Here is a 22,338-nt window from a genome sequence, read left to right as displayed (position 1 = left end):
CCCATGAACATTCGCAGAGCAATATCACATGGTCATGCTGGTCGAGGGAGCTCGTACAGACATGTTGGGTTGCCAGGTTTCTCCGAATATTTTATCTGACCACTGTTGCAAACCTAGCACTGCCAAGTCAGGAGCTGAGCAGCCAAACAGAGAAGACGCTCGAGATCTTTTCGACTTCATGAACTTGGGCCAAACATGTTTGCAACGGAGTTACCCCAGACTCCGTCGAATGGGGCGAGAGGAGACACAAAAGTCCCATGCATCCATTAAAACGGGTATCCATCTCTGGGCAACAGGGACCCCGTAAAGCGACAATCCCGCCTATGAAGTCAGTTGTTACTTGTGTAGGATTGCAATTAGCTTTCATGGCTTCTTCTTCTCTTCACGACGTATCTGCACTCCCTCACATCCATCACCGTCGATTTCCGGTCGTCATCGAAAGCCACAAACCTCGCGACAGATTTCCATGAGAAGAATAAGCGCCCTACACGCTGTGTGGCTGTGATTCTTGTTCGGCTTGCCGAGACGCTAGCACAGCTTAGCTTCTTCAGCTACGCTTATTTTCCCCATCTGTGCTGCACGACAGGACGGAAAACAGGGTATTTTCAGGCAGTGCACTGCAATTTCACAGCGCTTGGCAGCACGTAAAAAGAAATCGTGTCGCTTCTATGGCGCGGTTGGACGGGCGAGCCCGCCCAATTGACGAACCACGCACCTCAGTGAGGGTTTCAGCCAGCTTCGCCTCGTGTGCGGCCACAGGGCTGATTCCCTGCGACGGTGGACTGATGCCTGCTTGAGGTAGACCCTGGGCTTCGCGTGTTTACGAGGTTTTCTTGAGCAAGACTTTTGTCTTCTTCCGCGCTCGCGTCGCTAGCTCAAGATTCTCCCTTCTTGACCTCAGATGAAATTTTCACGCCTTTGCCGTTGACCCGCGAGCACCATGATTCCGGTCCGAACCCAAGCCCGAAGCCTGTTGGTGGCGCTCTTCAGCGTGTCAGTAGCGCTCGGCCAGGAATGCAGCTACGAAGGCGGCTGGGCTCTCCGGGCTCCGGGGTCCTGCCCGCCGAGCGCGCCGGTCGAGTGCGGAACAGGCGCGCAACCTCGGTGCTGTCCTTCCGGATACACATGCACTGGAGATGGCGACTATGTCGGTAATTATTGCTGCAAAGGTATGTAGTTGCCCCCCCCAACTTTGTTCATTGTGGCCGTTGATTGGAAGCTGACGCGCTTTACCCGGTGCAGACCCGGAAGACTGCAGGTCCCTAGCTCTCGAGTACCCTCAGGTGCGCCGATCCATCCCAGCGGCGAGCTTTTGCGAAAGAATCGCCAGTGCCCCGACTCATCATGGAAACTTTGGGGTGTAAACGGCAAGCTGGATAATGGAGGGTGGTGCTGCATGGACGGCTTCAATGGTACATACCGCGACAACAGCCAAGGCATCGCCCTACTGTGCACGTCAACGACAGCGACCGCGCTACCTGCGAACATTTCGTGGGCTGATGCCGTGAGCACCTCGTCATGCTCTGTGACGGCGACGTCAACTTTGGCGACAACAGCAACGGGATCTTCAGTGGTTTCGAGCACGGCAACGACGATCAACACCGGGACGGCTGCTTCATCGACGGGTACGGCTTCGGCGGGAAACGAAGATTCGGGTGGGATCTCAGGCGGTGCCGTAGCTGGAGCAGTCGTCGGAGGGGTGGCCGGCATGGGCCTGATCCTGGCCGCCATCTTCTTTGTCTGGAGGCGCAAGCGGGGCTCCAAGACCGCAGCAACCGGGCCGGATGGAAGCAACCAAGGAGGTTGGGCGTATGGCGACCCAAGTACTGGCAAGCACACGTATCAGATGCCCAGCGAGATGTCAGCTCAACCGTCGCGAGTCGAGATGGATGGTTCGCCTCTACCAACGTATGAACTTGATGGGTCGACACCACATGAGCTAGATTCCGCGACGACGAGCGCAACGCGACCAAGATAATGAACAACGGCTGTACATGCATCAAATTAGGCATCTGATTTCCAGATCCAAGATCGCAGAGTCATTTCCCCGAAAATCAATAACGGAACCTGTCGATTCTTTCCATCAAGTGTGCCCAATATGCCAATTTTCTTCGTGGGTTGGAATTGTGCAACTCAAATGACCACTGTCGTCGCGTTAGTTGCCTCCAATCCGCCATCTCTTTAGTTTTGCCATATCCGCAGTGGAGTCTTTCTTCCTATTGAAGGATGTAAGTTGACGCAGAATATGCTGGTCAACAAAGGTTGTTTAGTCATCCAAAGCAAAGGCCCTACCTGATATACGTAATCTCCAAATGGCAACTGCACGTTGCGATCTGATAAAGTTTCGGGTTATCTGAGCGGAAGGAGCGAATGGCAGTTATCAACTACGGCGTTCCTTCCTGTTCGATCTGAGTTGTTGTTAGTGGGGTAGTTGCGCCTGGCCTGTGCAACATGATTGGCTGATTTTCGACGGAAGACCGTTGCACAGACCACCAACGCTGCAACTCTGCAACCACCGACCTCACCTTCCACCCCGCGCGTCAACTGTCCATGCTTAACCCCTCAACAACACACTTCCCTCACTCACAGACCGTCAGCCTGCCTCAAGTTGCGACACCAGCTTTGACGGGCTGGGAAATGTTGCATAGGCTTGGCTATACTGCTAGCCTTAGTTATTGACTGGTTATTTCCTCACGACACCAACTAGGTGCGGCTGGTCAACCGACGGACACCCTGCCGAGAAACCGACAGCGTCACCGCCACAATTTCAACGAATTTCACAAGCATTCACTCGGTATGAACCATCGACTTCACCTCCACCGAGTTCGATTACTAACCTTTTTTGAATTAGATAAATCCAAGGGTAACGATGGCTGCAGTCGCTCCAGTCGAGGAAGGCACCGGCCCTCCACCTGCACCTTCCACCCAGACTGTACCCACTCCTCCCCGGCAACGCACTCCTGGAAAGTACTTCGCCTGGGTCAACAAAAACGTCCTCGGCCTTCTCGCAATCTGGTCCAAGAGACCTCAGGCTCTCGATGAGTCCACCCCTCGCGTGGTCGAGAAGAAGCAGGAATTCGCAGACTATTTCAACTACGTCGAGGCTTGCAAGCAAGCCTTCCCGAATGCCCTTCCCCGCGAGCTTTGCTCCGTCGACACGGCCCATCAACGTCTGACTAGTGGTCTGAAGATTGTATGCGATCCTGAGAAGTCTGTTCAGCAACGCTACTTCTCTGATGAGGACAAGCGTCGCGCCCAGGATCTCTATGATTGGGCCCAGAGGGCGGATGTGCTTGCCCTGACTCCGCCGGCCAGCGACAACGAGACCACGGCCGTAGTCAATACTCGTCGCTCTCTCACCGGAGCTTACAATGCGGACAGTGACGGCAAATACCCCATTCGCAAGCCTGCTCCCGCCCACCCAGTCTGGGGCCGAAGGGGCATCATGCACGGTGTCGCACTCACTGGCATGAAAGGCAAGACTCAGTGTCTCAACCCGGACTACTTGGACGAGAAGCGCGAAGCTGCGGTTATCGGTCACAACGGCCTCACCGTCGGCGACTGGTTCGCCTCCCAGATTCGCGCCCTCTTCGTCGGCGCACATGGCTCCTCCGAGGCCGGTATCCACGGCCGCAAGGACCAAGGCGCCTACTCTGTTATTGTCAGCGGAACCTACGATGAGATTGACGTCGACAACGGAGACGTCCTGTACTACTCCGGCTCTCGGTCCCTCGAGCACAAGAACCCAACTCAATGCCCCCCGCGTTCCAACGGAACCACTGCTCTTCACGTTTCACAGATGAACGGCAGACCCGTTCGCGTTCTCCGCAAGGCCTCCTCTGATAAGAAGAAGTTTTCCGTTTGGGCTCCTCTCTGCGGCATGCGCTACGACGGTCTCTACCGCGTCACTTGGTCTGGAACTAAGAAGAACACGCACAATGGGCTCTTCGAGCAGTTCAAGCTCGTTCGTCTCCCCAACCAGACCCCGTTGGAGGACCTGCGCGAGATCCCCAGCATCGCCCAGCGCAACGACTACACCAGGGTCTCAGAGTACTTCTGAACGAAAACTTGGTTGCGATACGACTTCTTTCATTTTTAGCTTGGGCCGATGGGGGTTTTCATACTGCTTTTTGACGGAGTCTTACGGAAGACCATCGGAGTTTTTATAGGGTGAAAGGCCATGGAACAGGTTATAAGCCGCGGTTATTAAGCCGCAAAGTGCGGCGTCAGGGTTTGCTTTTCTTTATGAGGAGTCATTGGGAAATACCCGTTCTTTTTAGCTACCTAGGCACAGATGGTTCAGTCAGCAGTCTGAATTTCCATAGGAATCGCGTTTTTGATAACTTTGACCCGTTCCCCTTACTAGACGAATCGATAGCAGAAGTGCTTCAATGGCTTTTTCCCCCGTTGCGAAATCTGTTACAGAGTGGGCTACGAAACTTTCTCAACATGAATCTCAGCCATTTGTCCTGCACAGTGTTACTGTCATCATGATGCCGGGCTTGTTGGGGCCGAAGCGTTGTCGTGGTCCGTCATTCCACGTGGGACCAAAAGGAGCACGTTTGGATCAACGACGAAATAAGTGGTATTCATCTGTGTAGTTGTCTACCCCTCACAGCTAAAGCCTCTCTTCACCTGAATCCCTCAACCCATCTATGCCTTGGGGCAAGATTCACCGTTTTCGGAGATGTCGCCGGGAGCAATGCACTTGCAGCCATCGCTGTTGTAACGAACACAGCACTGTCGAAAGTTAGCCAGTGCTCATACTACACCACAGGCTCGGAGCCGAGTAATAAAGGAGCTGGGTTGAATTTCATTCAACCCCGTGAAATAACTTACCCAGGCACCAGCGCAAGCCGCGCCGACACCGCCGCAGTTGCTCTTGATGCACTGCATCTGACGGGTCTCGATGACGTTGAGCATGCCGTTGGGGCTCTGAGCTACGCTGGCCAGGCCGGTGGTGACGCAGGCCAGGAGGAGGATCTGGGTGAAGAACTGCATGGTGGCGAGTTGTTGTGTGGGTATTTTGAAGGACTGTGTGGAAGTTGGTGATGTAGAGTGAGGTTGACAACAAGATTTCAGCATCTAATCGACAGCAGATGATTTGGATACTTATAGTCTACAAGCCGTCCGCCTAGTCCGAAGAAACTCCCGAAATCGTGCATGTCGGTAGTTTGATTCAACCCGAAGTACGATCAAAGGGGGACTGCTCAGCCTTGTCGGTTCAGTTTAATTACTTTGAGTTTCTAAGGGAACCCACATCGCGACTCCGCAGGAACAGGAGACATTCAGTTTAGCCGGGGCGAGTTGCCCAAAGATCGCTTTTGGGCAGTGAATTCCGTCAGACGCTTGGTAGAAAATAAGGCATTTGATTTAGGTTTGCAAAGTAAATATTATTCAGTCATCAAGCTCTATAGCTATGTTGCCATTGTACGTTGGTATGCTGCAATCGCGGCGAACTCACTTTGACAAAAGACAAGTTCATCTTCCTCCCAGAACGAGTTGTGCTGTGATCTGTGCTCCTTACGGATGCGCAATATAGATACGGGGCTGATAAGGGGGCAGATCGACGCTCAATACGCCGTAAACTTTCCACGTAGGGCGCAAAAAGCTAGGATGCCGTCTAGTCGGATGCGTCGGAAATGCCCGTACCTGCTGGTGTTTAGTTTTCCGTGTAATGACTCGGGTTGCCAAGTCGAGGTAATCTAGGCAATTACCTCTGCTGTTCCAACATCAAAGTTTATATTCTTCCGCCAGTTCGGTTCGGTCTTAAGATAGGTGACGACGGGCCGGGCAGTGGCCGACAATTACCCATCCATGATGCCTGTGAAACTTTTATGCTGGACAACGAATGCACGGCGACTAGATTGGCATGTTCAATCTGTGGCGCAGTGGGAATTCTTGCTCCAGTTTCAGAAAGTCTCGGTATCGCTTTCGTACCAGAACGGTCATAGCTTTTTGCCCAAAGCCTTTGCTCAAAGATTGTGCGCTTTCATCAGATTGTCGCATAGTAAGTAATGCCTATAATTGTGCTATCAGTACTCTAGGTCCGGATATTCTTTAGAAAGTGAGATGTGGTTTCTGGACTCATGCAACAGGTGTGCTTCATAGCTCCACGCCCGATGCTTATGAACAGAAGCGATTGCTGAAGCAACCCAACCGCCGACTCCAGCAAGGTATGCCGTTTGAGCTACTGTGTTGTTAATACAAACAGCAGACTAAGGCAAAGCAAGTTGACTCAGCTCGTTTTTGACTTCATCAAAACTAATATCTTCCTTCCCTTCTAATACTCTTTACCTCATGATCTCATCCTCTAACAACAGCCCGTCTCACACTATCTTTTCCAGACTGACCTACCATACCTACTACATTATAAATTCCCTCTCGAGGATTGTCTTTGTCTCACATTACTACACCTTCCCGGAGGATCACGCGTAATTAGGAGCTTTTTCAGTATACCATGCTTCACTCGTAGTGCACGGCACCCGGCGTCACTCTTTATGCAAGGAGTATCTTGACTATCGCCGACGGTCCCAAAAGCGGTAGGCTCGAATTACGGCTCGGAAGAAGTGGCTGCAGATATTGACGTGGACGTGCCAGAAGCAGGACCGGCTGGCAAGGAAACGCCAATGGCAATGGATGAACGGGTTGGGCTGCAGTCTCGCCAACCGAAATAATAGTGAGGGGCGTGCTCCTCAGAATGTTCGTTCTGGCTTCAGATTTGAGGCGGAAGAATCCACTACGAACTCAGACATAGAATCGATCGTCCGGCCCAGGAAGGGTATGGGTTTGGACTTACACAGGTGGCTGTCACTTTCAGGCGCCGTAGAGTAGGGACCGCGGGGTGATTGGGGGATTAAATGATTCCCAACCCGAGGAGGATTCCGACAGAGTAGTCTTCGATGTCACCGTGGCTGAATTCGCTTTGCATCACTGTATCAAGTATGCATAGGACGTCATGTCTTTATCTTGGGAAGTTTGAACCGGTGAAGGGCAGCTCGGCTGGATTGGTAACAGAAAGACTAAAGTCTCAATGCTTTGATTATGAGCAAAGAGAAAAGGACCTCTCTCCGATCAACCTACCGTTCTCACAATCCTTCGAACTGCAAAGTGGGAGGTGCGTGCCAATGCGGCTGGTTGGCTAGCGGTCCGATGAAACCAACTATCACACGTATGTTTAAGGAAGTCTGTGACCCCTTTTGCTGGTTATTTTGTCTTGATATAATCAGTTCTCTTACGACTCTAGTATAAGTTTCTAATAGTAAGCCCTGTTACCCTTTTGGATAATTCATGTGTCGTCTGATACTCGTTACTCTAAGCGCTAAAGCAAATGAAACATTGGTCAAAGGCAGCCGTATATCTAACCCAGGAGATGGGCGTGACCCTCAGCCTCTAGGGTTTCCCTCACGGCGGTCCTCACCTTCTCATGAACCGCCAGTGGCGCCGCGATAAAGCCATAGTTGGCCACCATCTTACGGCCAGCAACCAAGTTCACCGGGTTTCCGTCGACATCCGTGACCTTTCCGCCGACCTCTTCGAACAGCAACATGGCACCGGCGTGATCCCAAATCTTCGCCAGACGGTCGCGCCTCCTGTACGCCCAGAACGTGCAGTTCGCCTGCCCCAAGCCGAGCACCGCCCACCGCAACACCCAGCCGAGCAAGTCGTTGCCGGGGTACGATACCCCGAGGCGCTCGGCGACCTTCTTGTGGATCCCCGGTACCGCCGAGTCGGAGCCGTCGATACAAGTGACTGAGACCAGGGGGTGGTTGTCGCCGTCCGCGTGGCGGGGGATCTTCGTCGGCTGGAGGTCCAGCGGCCCGGGCAACGCGCGGATGTAGGTGCCGTGGCCCCTGACGGCGAACATGATGCTGCCTGTGCTGGTGGGGTCGATGCTGTCGTTGTTGATGGGTGCTTTCGCGTCCGCCGCCAGCATCGGGAGGCCGACGATGCCGACGCTCTGCTTGCCATCCTCCATAAGACACACATTGATGGCGTAGAGCTCGCCTCTGACGAAGGTCTTGGTACCGTCGATGGGGTCAAACACCCAGAACCTCCCCGTCGGCGACGGGTCTCCCAGGCCGCACCAGTCGATCATCTCGCACATCTGCTCAGGCGACTCAGGCAGTTTGCACAGAGAGTCGGGCTCCCTCTCGCTCGCGACCTGCTGCAGGAGCGCCCACACCGACTTGAGGAGCTCCGGGTTCTCGCGGAGGTCGGCCGCGGACTCTTCGCCGACGAACTTGTCGCCGGGGAATGCGGCGTGCAGGGTTGATGTGAGGAGGGCCTGGATGGCGAAGTCGGCGACGGTGACGGGGCTGAGGTCTTCTTTTGTCACGACGCCCTTGTCGGAGGCGACCAGGACGCGTCGGCTGAGTGTTGCAGCATGCTGGATGGCCGCGATGGCGACGGTTAGTTCGTGAGCGTATGGTCCGTCCATGATTGATTTGCGCGTCGATGATGGGAGGTTGAAGATGAGATGAGGTGAGGTAGGCAAGGTGAGTCGACGCCAAGCGGGTCGAGTTGCAGCGCAGCGGTGATCCTGCAGGGGCTTTGAAGAATGTGGCTCAGTTGCAGGAAATCGGTTGCGGGGAAGATTCGACGTTTGCAGGTGTCAGGCGGATGAGGTCGGAGATTTGAAATTTACGGGGAGTCACTGTTGATGATGGATGTTTGAATGGGGGCGATGATGTCAGAGTCCTGAGCGCGGCTTTTCTGGTTTGGCTCTTTTCGACGCAAATTTTCGCCGGAAGAATCGCCGTGGCGTGGCCGGCATCGGCCTCGGAAGCTCCGAGTGCAAAAGTGGGCCTTTCCTCCAGATTCTCGGACCCGATCACTGGGCAACGGAGGGAGGTATCAAGCGAGGAAGAGCAATGGGAGACGGCACAGGGATTGACGAATGCATAACGGGTATCAAATGTTCGTTGTTTGGTATATATCAAGCTCCACCTCTCCCTGGAAGACCAAATGTGCAAGTCTCCATAATGTGTTTCCCTGTAAAATGTAAGCTTCATGCCCAAGTCTAAGTTCTCGATGTAACACCGGAGAAGAGAGAAATCGACTCACTTTCTTTCCATGTTCGTTTCTGATGGTATTCCAGCGCCTTGCATTCCCAGCGGCGCACGCACCAAGTCGCGACAAGTGCATCGCGCATCGCCCTCTCTAAAGGCACCAAGATGTTCAAACTGTTGATGCCATCTCTCGATTCCTCAACAGCAAGACGCCTGCCGCTATCGTCCATCCAGTCGCACACGTCATTGTTCATTCTGACATCAAACAGCAGCTCCTTTGCCTCCCAGTCGCTCGTCGCGTTCAGCTTCCTCTTGACGAGCCATGCCTTGCAGATGCTGCCCTTCCCAATCTTGGAGAATCTGACCCCGACCGCGCCTATCCCGCTGCGGGACACGGCTCGGATGTAGTACGCGAAGGGCTCCTGGACGACCAGAGGTGGGCGCTCAATGTTGAAGACGTGTTTGGGGTGCGCGACGATCTCTGGGGCCGCGGTGGAGTCGCGGCCGCCGCTTCCGCCCCTCCGCTTCAGGGAGTAGTCGATACGGCTGAACTCGATTTTACGGTCATTTTCGCGGAGCGAGTCGATCTCGCGATTGGTTTCATAGACCCCAGAGTCTGTCTCGGCAGAGTTGGCTGAGTGAATGAAGCGGTCTGCTCGGCGCAGGGTATCGGGCTGCAGCGTTTCTTGGACGTCGGATGCATCTTCCGTGTATTCCGGGGGAAGCGAGGCGCTAATTTCGGTGGTGGTTGACAGCGACATGGTGTTCTTATCGGTGTCAAGGGGCCCTGTAGAATGCTTGCGTGGTTGATAGGAAAACGAGCCGGGTCAGTTTGATAGGGAATCTCCCCGCGGAGGGCTGTTGGAGCTTGATGCCAGTTGTGAAATTCGAGAGATGCAATTACAGTAATCATTGCAATCGCGGGCAAATGCAAGAACGGTCGTGTCGACCAGCGGCTTATTATGAGATCACCGCTCACGGCTGCCTACCGGTAGTAGCGAATGGGAATAGAAGCATTCCCGCCATTACCGAACCTCCGTATTGAGCAGCGGTGCGACGCCATTGGCTGCTGCTTTGTTTACGCTGGAAACCGGATGAGTGATTTGTTAATTCACTCAAGCGAAACAGTCACCTGTTCTCGCATCCGTCGCCCGAGATGTATGCCGCGGAAGAAAAAGCCATTTAGCGAGAGATTTAGATCGCAAAATATCAACACAACCTCTACAAGAAGTTAGCGCGGAAAGATGGCAATTCCGCGACTTCTGGATTTGGCTAAACATGACCTACTTTATTCACTCAATCCTCCAATATGGATAGTCGGAGGGTTTCTATTGTGACTGCGATGGGTTCAAATGGTACTTTCTCATTTGGACATCTCCATGACAAGCCAACATTCGTGGTGTTTGGGCGTGCGAAGAGCGTGTTACATGCCCACCCGTCATGATCATTCATTGGATACTTACCCCGTTTTGATTTTGAAGTCAGTGAGCTAGTTTTGGCTAAAATGCCGAGTAAAATTTATTGATATCGCTAATAGTATACCTGAGGTTCGATTCAACGGTAAACCTGCTATTGTTGTTGCGGTGGACCCGGTTCAAGATACTGCCAAATCAAAATGAAGCGGTAGTTGACAAAGACTTTTCAACTATCTTGAGTGTAGGTAGATGCAGCAGCAGCGGTGGGGTAGCCATGTAGGAGTTGGGAACTGCCATTGTCGTGCTTGCAAGGGGATGCACGTAATTGCCAATCCTTGCTTGCATATCAAATCGCAACTTTGCGTTGCAATCTGTGCGGCAACTGACGTTATTCCTTCAATGATGTCGACCTATTGAGTACGACGGTTTGACGGAGTGGCTTGATTAATCGATAGACTCAACCAAGCTCATGGATGTCTAATCGACCTACCTGCTAGTACTGAGCCATATGGCGGCAACGTTGCAAAATGTCAAAGAACTGGAACTCTAAGTCGTTTGAGCGTTGAAGGTGAGAAGTAACTCCGTAGATTGAACTGGTCTCTAGGCGTCTTGCCAACCTTACACCAATATGTAGCCAGGAAGTCTATCTCGAGACTCCAGGGTCCAGCCACTGGCACTTCGATAGAATCCTTCCGGGAAGGATTGCGCGAAAATGACAGCATTGAGTTGCACTAGCTCCCGCGGCTGTCATTCAAACGCCGTCGGGACTGCGTCTGCCTCGAGGTCGATACAGCTAAGCCTTCAATCAACAGCACCCCTCTCCTTCATCAAACGTCCGATTTACATCAAAGTACGACATTTTCTTTTTACTCAGACGCTGGTATCAATCTCTAATTCGATGATATGCAATTGAAGTCTCCTCTAGCAGAATTTCCAGAACAACTCTGCGACATGAACGCAAGTTGGAGTTAGGTGGCAAAATTATCGTACTCGTACCGGAGTCAACTCCGATACTGGGGATTGTAAGAACAACCAGGACTGATTCTTTAACAGAGTTTTCGGACAGAAAGACCCGTTCCTTGTGGAATTTAATGACACATGTGAGCTACCACAGTGCATTCAGCTGCCAAATTCTTGCACTCGGGATTTTGCCGAGTCCATGGTACGATTTCCTGAGGAAAATTCGATTCGGACGCTGCTGATGGGGTTGGTCGGCATGACATGCCCGGAGCCGGGATCAAGCCGGAAGTTTTCATCACGTCGCCTAAGAAGCTTTGGAGAATCACGTCAATGATGGGCGGTCATCGGATTGCGGCGTCGTCTGAAAGATTTCGGATTAGCTGGTTGTGGCCAGTTTGCCGAGCAATGACGGCGAAAAAAATAACATGGCGTTTGGGGGCGATGTTGAGCAACACACCAGCTGACCACCAAGCTCAATTATTTGCCGCAATGGTCCTCAGCACAGCAGCAGCACAGCCCAGACCGAGTCCAATCCCTTCGACTCGGATTGACCGTGGCGGCGTTGGCATTAGATAAGACGGTGAGACCTGTCTCTTCCCTCGGCCTCTCGCAAACCATAGCCGAGGCCAGCCGACATACGGGAGAAGGAACACACGGGGAAAAAAACCTTCGTATCCCTTTGCGGAAGTTCCTCGTCTGACAATCGACAAGGCCTAGCCTGCAAGCCGGGCGCAACATTATTCGTCGCCAACAGCGCGTACACTACGTCATCCACCAAAAGCCTTGCAGAAAACGTGCAGCAAACCATTGCGCGCCGTCAAGGCCCCCCCAGACGTCCTAGTGGATGCCAAGGGCCACGAATCGCGGTTGAACGGCAGAGATTGGAAGACCGAGAGAGCTGCCCCCACTGCTTCGGTCCCGCTACTACTGGGGCCGTACGGCGTCGTGGGCCTTTGTTCGCTCCCGTTCCAATCAAGCGGTCGGAAGCAGATACGCCGCCAGACTCGGCGTCATGCCATTATCCACACGGGTACCAGAGACCGCTTGGCACTGGCCAGGCGGGAATGTCTGACATGGTTGTTGCGCCCGTCCTGCCTATCTGAATGAAACACCATCGCCCATTCAGCAGGCGCGGAGAGAGTGTGCGAGAGAAGAGAGAGTAGCAGCAGCAGCCAGCAGCAGTGAGTGCCGTCGCGCCCAGAGCTGTGCCAACCTTGCCAATCAAAAAAGGAGGCGCACGCACACCCAACATTGTTGCGGCTCAAAAGACTCAGGGAGGCTGATCACTCTTGTCAAGAACCTTTCCGCAGAATTGATAAGCTTCTTTCAACGACGACTCTCGATTGATGTTGTCTCTCTCTCTTCAGAGGCCTCTTGTGAGCAGCGGCTGTCTCTCTGGAACGACGACGACGCCGCCGATTCAGAGTCGGCTCCACCCTCATTTTGTCCTTTGCCTCGATTGGAACAAAGTGTCCACATCCCATGGTCGGGCATTGACTGGCTGCTGCATATAAAGTGGGACAGGAATGGCCTTTTGGAGGCGCTCTTTGGTTGGGGCCTCTCATTAGGATTTCACACATTTGCCGCAGCTTCTTAACACCGCACCACTGATTGGCCGCGGCCGTTTGTTTAGACAACAATTGGACAAATTTTCCGTTATTTTTTTCATTACCTCCCAACACAGAGCGGGGTCGCAGTGTCGCCGGCCGGTCTAGGATTCGTTGAACATGCCTCGCTAAAACCTCGCGCGATTCTTGGTGGAGAGCCTAACAGTCTCAGCGAAAGATGAAGCCCATTGGCCATTGGCCGCCGACATGAACGATGGTCTGAGATGATGAGGCAGAAAAATCCTCATTGGTTGCCTCCCAGGGTGCGCAGCATGAGGCAACGACTCCATCTCCATCCGTTCCCATCTTTTTTTTTCTTGTCTCTGCGTGTCTTCCCCTTATAAAGTGAACCCCTACAGACTCGTCCCTTCAGAAGGCCGGAAACACAAAAAAGATTGGAGTCACTAGAGTTGGGATGAGCGTCGTTATGGAGATTATCTGCTCCTGACACCCCGCGTACGCTTGCCAGACGTGGAAACTCGTCCCTGCAAGATAAATGATGACACCCGGCCAATGAGCAACCTGTCGCATGTTCGGACTCTGCGATAGCCCATTCAGCGAGTTAGTCACTGATAGAATGTCCCATGTTCAGACACAAAGCCCCCCCGAAGCCACATGCGAACGGACTGCTTGTGAGACCCCGACATTGGCCAATAACCACCGTCTTCAGTAAAGCCACTAAGGCAAGGTATGACGACATTGCGGAAATATTCTCCCCTAGCCCTGCGCGCGCCGAAGGATTGGGATGGGGCAGCCCTGGGCAGAGTCAGGGACTGTCCCCGTCAACTCCACACAGGACATCTAACGTCCCCATGGATGTTTGTATGGGTACTCGTGGCTGTAGCCTGTCCCTGAATCTCTGATGCAGCAACGAGGAACGCCCAGGACGCACTCATTTGCTTGCGCCTTGTTGGTGTGAGTGAGAGTGTGAGTGTGGCGGACAGACACGTTGGGCGCGTTGAAAGTTTTTTTGCCTTTCCTGTCAAAAATTCTGCGCCGCCCCCAACCCGATCGGCGGTGCTCTCTTAAAACAAAACCCTTTTCCCATCGAGATCTGCTTTGCGCATTTCCTGTTCTTCCCTTTTCCTGTCATCCCCCTTCCTTTTCGCGATTCCCCAAGCTTCCCCCGCGAATCGCCCCTCAAGTTCCTCCACATGCAATCTGTGGCTTTCTTCAGTCTCACTGTCACTACCACGATCGCGGGAAGAATCTAAGCCAGCCCGACCGCCCGGTTGATTAGATTCACTTCCCTCATACACGCCATGGCGCAAGAAGAGCTCAAGGGCCCCGAAGGGTCTGCCGGCGCTCAGAGGGTCTCCCTCGACAGCTACGGCTCCTCTGTCCGGCACAACTCCGACGGCCTGCAGCGCCGTCTCGACAACCGCCAGATCCAGCTCATTGCCATCGGAGGCACCATCGGAACCGGTCTGTTCGTCACCATCGGTGGAGGTCTTGCCAAGGGCGGCCCCGCCTCGCTCTTGATCGCATACACCCTCTACGCCTGCGTCGTCGCCCTGGTCAACAACTCCATCGCCGAGATGAGCACCTACATGCCCGTCTCCGGCGGCTTTATCCGTCTCGCTGGTGTCTGGGTTGACGAAGCTCTCGGCTTCATGGTTGGCTGGAACTACTTCCTCTACGAGGCACTCCTGATCCCGTTCGAAATCACCGCGCTCAATCTTGTACTTTCATTCTGGAACGAGAAGGTTACTGAGCCTGGTCCGACGGCGGGTATCTGCGCTGCCATCATTATTGCATACGGGTAAGTCACCTCGGGTCCTGTGGGATTGTTGACCTTCTTTTCTCCTTCTGCCAGGGCCAAACGAAAGCGACTAGACCGACCGGACACTCTAGAGCTCTCTGTGCCCCTCGCGTGACACTCGCTTCAAGACTCCCTTTCTTTGCCTTCTTTCTCTCACCCCATGACGTGTTGTGTATGCATGCTAAACGCCGATTGTGTGATTCTAGTCTCATGAATGTGGCTGCTGTGGGCGTGTTCGGTGAAGCCGAGTTCTGGCTCTCCGGCGGCAAGGTCTTGCTCATCTTCATCCTGTTCCTCTTCACATTCATCACCATGGTCGGTGGAAACCCGGCCCACGACGCGTACGGGTTCCGTCACTTTTCGAATCCCGGGGCGTTCGCGACGTACATGACTACCGGTGACACGGGTCGCATGGAGGGCTTCATGGGTGCTCTGGCCACTGCCACGTTCACCGTTGTCGGCCCCGACTACATTTCGATGATCGCCGCCGAGGCCAAGCATCCCTCGCTCTACATTAAGTCCGCGTTCAAGACGGTCTACCTCCGCTTCGGTCTCTTCTTCGTCGGCGCCGCGCTGACCTGCGGCATCGTGGTCCCGTACAACGACCCGACCCTCGTTAAGATCTACATCGACGGCACCGCCAGCGGCGGCACGGCCGCGGCCTCCCCCTGGGTCATGGCGATGGAGAACCTGGGGATCCAGGGTCTCCCCCACCTGGTCAATGCCCTGCTGTTCACCACCATCTTCTCCGCGGGTAACACGTACACCTACTGCGCCACGCGGTCCCTGTACAGTCTGGCGATGGACGGCCGCGCCCCGGCCGTGTTCCGCAAGACCACCAAGAACGGCGTGCCCATCTGGTGCTTCGCCTTCACCATGATCTTCCCCATGCTCTCGTTCCTGCAGTGCGGCAGCGGCTCCGCCAAGGTGCTCAACTGGCTGCTCGCGCTCATCACCGGCGGCGGCGTCATCAACTACCTCGTCATGTCCATCACCTTCCTGAACTTCCACCGCGCGTGCAAGGTGCAGAACTTCGACCGCCGCCGCCTGCCGTACTACGGCTGGTTCCAGCCCTACGGCGCGTGGATCGCCCTGATCCTGCAGACCATCGTTGTTCTTACGTACGGATGGTCCGCTTTCCGCCCCACCTTCAGCGTCGGCGATTTCTTCTCCAACTACACGATGCAGATTGTCGCGCCGATTCTGTTCATCTTCTGGAAGGTTATCAAGCGCACCAAGTACGTCAGGCCCGAGGTGCTGGACCTGCAATGGGACCGCCCCATCATCGAGGCGTACGAGGACCATCTGATGACGCGCGAGCCCCCGAACACGTTCTGGAGGGAGATGCTCCAGATGGTTGGCATCGGCCGCAATAAGGTCATCAAGGGCGAGAAGGCCTAGTAAGTGGTGGTTGCTTTGGCTTTCTTCGTGAAAGAGGAAGGCTTATATATAATGAATAATTATCAAAAAGAATATTTCATCACAATGACGTTTTTTGAACAGCTTAATTTGAGTGATGGTGGAGGAATAGCTCCGAGAAATCGGCGATTGTTCCACCTAAGTCCCCTCGTGGTGGGTCTCCAAGTGGACTCATCATGGATCCGACGAGCATTTCCGGATGTCATCGAGTTCTCTCGCATTCCCATGGGTGTTCATCTGCAGTTGCGATGACGTTCATGCCACTATTTCAACTTACGTTGCTACGTGGGTGAACAGGCTCTGGATAATGCGGGCTACAAGGACGCCGTACGCGACGAGAGTGGCGGATAGCATTCTGCTCATCGAAAATACTGATACTAAATACAAATGCGCAAGAAAGACTTGGCAAACTAATAGTAAGAAGTCCGAAGACGATTCTGTTCGATGAGCTCTCTGAAGCTGAGTTCAATGGTTACATGAATACCAGATGTGCTGGGAAGGGTCGTCAACTACGGGAGAAGTTTCATTACTAGATCCCACCGGCTGCTGCTAGCCTCTTCCGAATTCGGGGTTCTGAACGCCAACTCCGTCAAAGAGTCAAAAGTTCCGCGACGAAAAGCCCCGAGCGGACTGGGACCCCTACCTCAGCGGTCGGGACGGGTGTGGCGTGCAGGATTAGGAGCCACTACTCGTGGCAGTCAACGGTGTGGCACTTGTACCCTATGTGATCACCGTAACGGTGCCGGCTACCGATGGACTGGTAGATAAAGTGATTATCGGATAAAGATGGTTCGCCATTCGGATCAAGCCGTAGAGCGAGAAGCAGGGGGGCTATTCACTTCGGTCTGGAACTTCGGCCTGGAAGTGTTGCACCAAATCCTCCAATCACAAGGAGAGAACATCAACAGAAATTCATGTTCCGAAGGTGGGCGGCCAGCCCGCGGGCGGAACTCTCAAGAAACCGATCTCGAAGTTCAATAGCCAATGATTAAAATATTCTGCTCAAGACTCCGCGATAGGGCGCCTCGCTTTCGCGGCATTCCCAAAACCCGGGTCTCTATCAGAACCGTGCTTCATTCACCATGACTCGTTTTGCGACAAAACACAAGCCCCAAGCCTCGCAACTTGCGCGCTGAGAACTCAGATTCAAGACAAATTAATCTATTATCGTTCAGTTGATAATAAGAGAGCACGGGTCCCATTCGTCTCAACCCGCCTCACGAGGAAATTGCTGGGCCTCCCGAAGACATGAGACGAGCTTCAACCATCCCGCCGGGCCATTTCTCTCAAAGGTTAATCTTGCTAGTTCGTCTCATTTCACTCTTCTGGAAAAGGATGCCCGGAAGCTCGGCGGCGTGTTGTCAATCATGCACACGAGCCAATGCTTAGCCTGGGGATGAGTAGAGCATTAAATACTCGGTGTTGTCGCTGGTGTTGTTCCTTGCTTTTGATCGCCGCTCTAGCCCGTAACACCATCACACTCTTTCAAGTCTGTCCTACCATATCCATTCTTTAGTCATCTTTCCGATACCTACAATCTTTCGAAATGAAGTTCTCCCTTGTTCCCGTCGTCTTCGCTCTCGCCTCTAGCGTCTACGCTGCCCCCAGCGCGCAGCCTGCCGAGCATGCTGAGCTCGTCGCTCGCGGCAACTGCGGTACCGGCGCCAAGGACTGCCAGTGCTCAGCGTAAGCAACTCTACTACAATTACTGTCTGAGAAATGGTACTGACATACACCGCAGCAAGTTTGACAAGTTCGCCAACCCGGCGACCCTGGGCTCCACCGTCTCGGCCCGCATCTCGGGAGCCGACCGCGGCCTGACGTCTTCCGACTGGAAGGGCTCCAACGGCGAGGGTCAATCATCGCTTTGCAGGGTCACCGTCGATCGCGTTTGTGGAGACTGCTTCTCTTGGAAGACGACGACGGATAAGTGCGGTTTCTACGGTCTCACCAGCTTCGCCTGCGTCCCTGCGTAGACAAAAGCAAGGGGGGTTGTCTGTTATCATAGTCACTATCCTAGCTTCTTGTCACGAGATCTTCAATTCTTCACGACTAGGCTTGAGTTCTACGCCATCGTTGCTAGACTGGGCTGCCTGGTGTCAAACTTAGCATCAATAGTACTTTATTGCCACAAACGTTGGTTAAAATGTGAATCAAAACTAGTGAACGTGAAGTGGATATGCAAGAAGCTCTAGCATACGAGAAATCACTGTATAGAAGCTGTTGAATCGAATGCAGTTGCAAGACGTTCGAGCCGGGGCGCAAGTATGTGGCGCAACCGGCTGTGCCTTCAACACCACCAGACCGCGAAAGCATCAAGGTTTCGAACTCCCGTTCAGCACCACCTCCAACGTAGATACAATACATATGAAAGACCCGCCACCAACTATGGCGCACAAAACACTCGTCCGACTCTCAAGGTGCCTGAGGGCGTGCAAACATCCCGACCTTTGCGGTCTTCGGACTTCACCGTGACTTCTCTCGCGTTGACGTAAGGAGTCTCGTTTACATCGCTGCACTTCCGAGAAATGTTAACAAAAGAAGCAGGAAAATGCATCCCCGAGACCTACGCAGTAAGTATGCAGCTTATTGTTCTCACAATCTCCGTTGCCCTCAGTGCCACCGTTGCAGTATAAAGTTGTGGCAGCTGCAATCGAGGCGAATAGCAAGAAAGTAGTGCGCATGATTTCGATGTGTACAGTGTAGTCTGGTATCAAGATCGTTGCAAATTGCACTGGATATGTAGCTGGACGACTGTTGTGCTCCTGCACAGGGTAATACCGAGTCACTGGTATTTATGCTCCTAATGGCGTATTGCGCTTGATGACCTAGGTCTGTTCCGCATGATCTAGGTTGAAGTCACGGAGTTCGCGGTTCCGCCTCCCCGAGCCTTCGGTGAAATATCTCCTAAAAAGGAAAGCAGGCTGTTATTCGAGAAAATGGGGCCCGAAACTGTAACAAAGTGCCTCGTAGGAAACTCTACTACAACTGACTTATAGGCATTGCGAGTCAAGAGATAGTTAGAGGAGTGGAGAAGCAAAACATAGTCCTTATTTGTGCTACCGAAGATACATTATAACAACCATGCTGGACTTTCTTGCAAGTAATACGTTGTTAATCTTGAAATGAGACGGGAGCTGAAAAAAGCCGGGTCTCCTTGGTATCCCAAGATACATTGCAACGATGTGTTGGAACTTCGCAATACCCACTGGGTAGGTATTACCGGAACAAACAGAATGTCACATTTCGAGATCGCGTCTGGCTCGTCGCATCCAAACCAGTGCTATCTTATCGCCGGTAAACTTGCATGATCCCATGAGAGTAGATTGGCCTGACTGACTTGACGGTGTGCGTACCGTCCGCAGAGATTTGGCCTGTACCGCTTCATGCTCAACCACACTGGTCTCTATGTGGACCATTCATAAGAAGGCTTCTGGTTGGGACTTGCCGTTTGCAATAACATCAATTTTCCCCTCGCACTGATTATAAAGGTTACGAGAGAACCGGTCACCACGTTGTCTTGCCTGAAATCAACCCTGTTTTGTTACTTTATTTGAGGGTACTACTTGCGATTCCGCTGAATGACTCTTATCGAAGGACTGGCGAGAACAATGGCCATCACGATCCAACCGTCACGTATGGGGCCACTGATCGACTTATTTTTACTGACAAGCATTGCTTACTTCGTGTTTACAAGGTTGGCGCGCTCGTCTTCCTCGCTCCTATTATACACTACCAGTCTCCGGATTTGAAGTGCAGTGAGACATACTGATGCTAGATGATGCTCTCGGAGTTGAATCAGGCAGCGCTGTCAGCGACAAATACTGCGGTGTCCATGAACACTCAGGTTGTCTCCGAGGAGCATATGCTACGAGTCTATATGATGCCAGCCTGCGTCCACCCCTTCGTAATTCGGAATCCGAAACTAGACACAAAAACCCTTGGACTATCTCTGAAACATCCAAGTTCTTGCACTCTGATGCCGTCTGGTCTTATATCGCGAGAGCAATGCTTGGCATTCTAAGCCCAGGCTGAAGATAACGGGCTTGGTATCCAGCTGAGAGATGTTTTGCGCTTGGCGCCAGCTGACTAACGCCCTGAAGTCCGCCAATCGTTCATCTCAAGTCTGTTGGTTGTCTGCATGCTGAATCTACTTTTCTTCAACCCCTCTTTGCTCATTAATAGCCTCACGTAGACTATCCACAACAACGCCACAAACAAGCAATAGCCCACCCACAATGACGCTTCTAACCAAAATGGCACCACTAGTCTGGACGCAGCCTGCTGTGGGCTCTGCGGCAGCCTTCCGGGAGGACGAATTTGTCTCCCTCTGGTGCGACATGTACGCCATGCTACTGAGGCTTAACTTCTGGAAACGCGAGGATGTTATATTCCCGCAGGAAGACACGGGGAGGCACGCTCAGCTGGATACCCAGCGTTTGTTGAACGAAAAGAGGATGATCCCGGAGGCTGTCTCACTCCTTGAGCGGCTGCCTTACCCCCGCAACGCGTCGTACCGGCGCATGCGCATTTATCGCGAGGCCGACGCCATAAATTACTTGGAGGAGGATGATGTGAACGGTTGTCGCGATCCGCACGATATGGCGCAGTATTCTGCCCACCCTGACAGCTCGAATGATGCCAGCTACCTCCTATCTCAAGATGTCGCCTTAGCCCGCCCTGATGAGAGTGATGGTCTTGCCTGGATCCTGGATCTAAGTCACAGTATGTATCTTATCTTCCTTTCACCCAAGTCTCTGTCATTCTGGGTACTCCCTTTCGTGGACATATGAATAGTTGAGCTAATGAGGATATCAATCAAGACGCCTTAAGATTCGTCTCTGGGCCTCTCGAAGCTCCAGCCAGAGGAATTCCGGGTGGCCCTCCCCGGGACTACCCGGTTGAACGGCCGGACGACCCGGATCACTACGGAAACTGGCCCATGTACCATGCGCCGACCGTCCTGCGGACGTGGATTCAGGATGTACTCGATCTTGAACTGGTTCCAGCCTCAAGTCAAGGCGAATACTGGAGCACTTCATCTGTAAGCTCGACACAGTAGCCTAGTCATAAGGTCTGAGTGTTTGTAAACTGAAAAGTTGTTGGTAGGAAATTCTTGGCCAGGTGATTGGCAAGGCACTGAGACTTTACGGCTGGCCAGCTGATTTCCGCGAGCAGGACTGGGCGCGTGACTCTGAGCAGGTTTATCGTGCCGCAGGCGAAGTCGAGGAGCGTTATGAAGAAGGATTCGATTCACATAAGTTTGGACGAGACAGACAAGAGCTTCTTTCTAAGTGGAGGGAGGATCCAGACCTTATTCCACATGTTTGTTTGGATCTGTCATGAAGTATGGTGAGATTTTCCCAGAGAGTGCATACGATCTCTCAATGTGTTGATTTCAGCGACTACTTATCTTGTTGAACGCCACTGTATCGACTCCAGTACATACAAAGCTCTAATACATCAACTTTTCTCCACTAAGCCAAACATACTTATGCTCTTGGAGTTACCGTCAGTGTCACCGTTGCTGTTGAGAGACTCTCCTGCAAGCTTCTACCAGTCATGGCCGGAAGTCTTCGCTCAAAGGCCCCGGTCTCCATCGGATCGACTGCCGTCGCCGTGGCCTCGAGGGAAGTCGGTATGGGGTTCCCGTTCACATCAAGCCCCAGAGTCGCCTTCTCGTCAATGCAGTTAGGTGAGCGATAAGGCAAGATCCCCAGATGCCCCAGCAACTCCTCTGGCGTCGCACGCTGCGACTGAATTCGGTCATCCATGATGCCGAAGCCATCCTCTTATGAAAAGTAACATCACCATCTCTTTGGCGCGGAAGAACATGATCCTGGGTCACTACAAGAGGAGGCAGAAGGTATCTCGCCTAATCGATGCCCACACCATCCCAGTCCGGTACCATGGATCGTTGATCAGGAGAGGAAAACCCGCGTCGTTGAAGTTAAAGACCTGGGGCGGCCTTTGGACCAACGGCAACGTCTGCGTCGGTGCAATTGGAGGCACTCAGACAAGCGTTCCCTGACTGCGATGACCGCCGCCGCCGTTGACGGCATCTCGACACTGCAACCCACCCAACTTGGAATAACGTTGGTCACTCTGGTTGCGGCGGCCTCCGGGCTAATGTCTGGGCCTGCGTGCGCATTCTAGGTTGATCC

General features: G+C 53.1%; 7 protein-coding genes across 7 annotated transcripts; 4 read left to right on the top strand and 3 right to left on the bottom strand.

Moving 5' to 3' along the window:
• Nucleotides 1-2,869: 2,869 nt before the first annotated feature.
• COL26b_011217 (uncharacterized protein) lies at nt 2,870-4,060 on the top strand (the record flags this gene model as incomplete). Its single annotated transcript, XM_053183889.1, has 1 exon — nt 2,870-4,060. The coding sequence occupies one exon, from the start codon at nt 2,870-2,872 to the stop codon at nt 4,058-4,060; it is 1,191 nt and encodes a 396-aa protein (XP_053032164.1).
• A 593-nt stretch (nt 4,061-4,653) lies between these two features.
• COL26b_011216 (uncharacterized protein) lies at nt 4,654-5,001 on the bottom strand (the record flags this gene model as incomplete). Its single annotated transcript, XM_053183888.1, has 2 exons — nt 4,654-4,740; nt 4,840-5,001. The coding sequence occupies 2 exons, from the start codon at nt 4,999-5,001 to the stop codon at nt 4,654-4,656; spliced, it is 249 nt and encodes an 82-aa protein (XP_053032163.1).
• A 2,359-nt stretch (nt 5,002-7,360) lies between these two features.
• COL26b_011215 (uncharacterized protein) lies at nt 7,361-8,440 on the bottom strand (the record flags this gene model as incomplete). The annotated part of the gene is made up of 1 exon (XM_053183887.1): nt 7,361-8,440. The coding sequence occupies one exon, from the start codon at nt 8,438-8,440 to the stop codon at nt 7,361-7,363; it is 1,080 nt and encodes a 359-aa protein (XP_053032162.1).
• Nucleotides 8,441-9,022: 582 nt separating this feature from the next.
• COL26b_011214 (uncharacterized protein) lies at nt 9,023-9,772 on the bottom strand (the record flags this gene model as incomplete). Its single annotated transcript, XM_053183886.1, has 1 exon — nt 9,023-9,772. One exon carries the CDS (start codon nt 9,770-9,772, stop codon nt 9,023-9,025), a length of 750 nt encoding a protein of 249 aa, XP_053032161.1.
• Nucleotides 9,773-14,255: 4,483 nt separating this feature from the next.
• COL26b_011213 (uncharacterized protein) lies at nt 14,256-16,156 on the top strand (the record flags this gene model as incomplete). Its single annotated transcript, XM_053183885.1, has 2 exons — nt 14,256-14,755; nt 14,962-16,156. The coding sequence occupies 2 exons, from the start codon at nt 14,256-14,258 to the stop codon at nt 16,154-16,156; spliced, it is 1,695 nt and encodes a 564-aa protein (XP_053032160.1).
• A 1,564-nt stretch (nt 16,157-17,720) lies between these two features.
• COL26b_011212 (uncharacterized protein) lies at nt 17,721-18,150 on the top strand (the record flags this gene model as incomplete). Its single annotated transcript, XM_053183884.1, has 2 exons — nt 17,721-17,860; nt 17,916-18,150. 2 exons carry the CDS (start codon nt 17,721-17,723, stop codon nt 18,148-18,150), a joined length of 375 nt encoding a protein of 124 aa, XP_053032159.1.
• Nucleotides 18,151-20,430: 2,280 nt separating this feature from the next.
• Nucleotides 20,431-21,520, top strand: COL26b_011211 (uncharacterized protein; the record flags this gene model as incomplete). Its single annotated transcript, XM_053183883.1, has 3 exons — nt 20,431-20,899; nt 21,037-21,218; nt 21,284-21,520. 3 exons carry the CDS (start codon nt 20,431-20,433, stop codon nt 21,518-21,520), a joined length of 888 nt encoding a protein of 295 aa, XP_053032158.1.
• Between the last annotated feature and the right edge of the window lie 818 nt (nt 21,521-22,338).

This window comes from Colletotrichum chrysophilum (genome assembly GCF_026319265.1).
Source record: "Colletotrichum chrysophilum strain AFK26 chromosome Unknown scaffold_133, whole genome shotgun sequence".
NCBI classification, from domain to species: Eukaryota; Fungi; Ascomycota; class Sordariomycetes; order Glomerellales; family Glomerellaceae; genus Colletotrichum; species Colletotrichum chrysophilum.
Note: the sequence above shows the minus strand (reverse complement) of the source record. Positions and strands in the feature narration are given on the sequence as shown.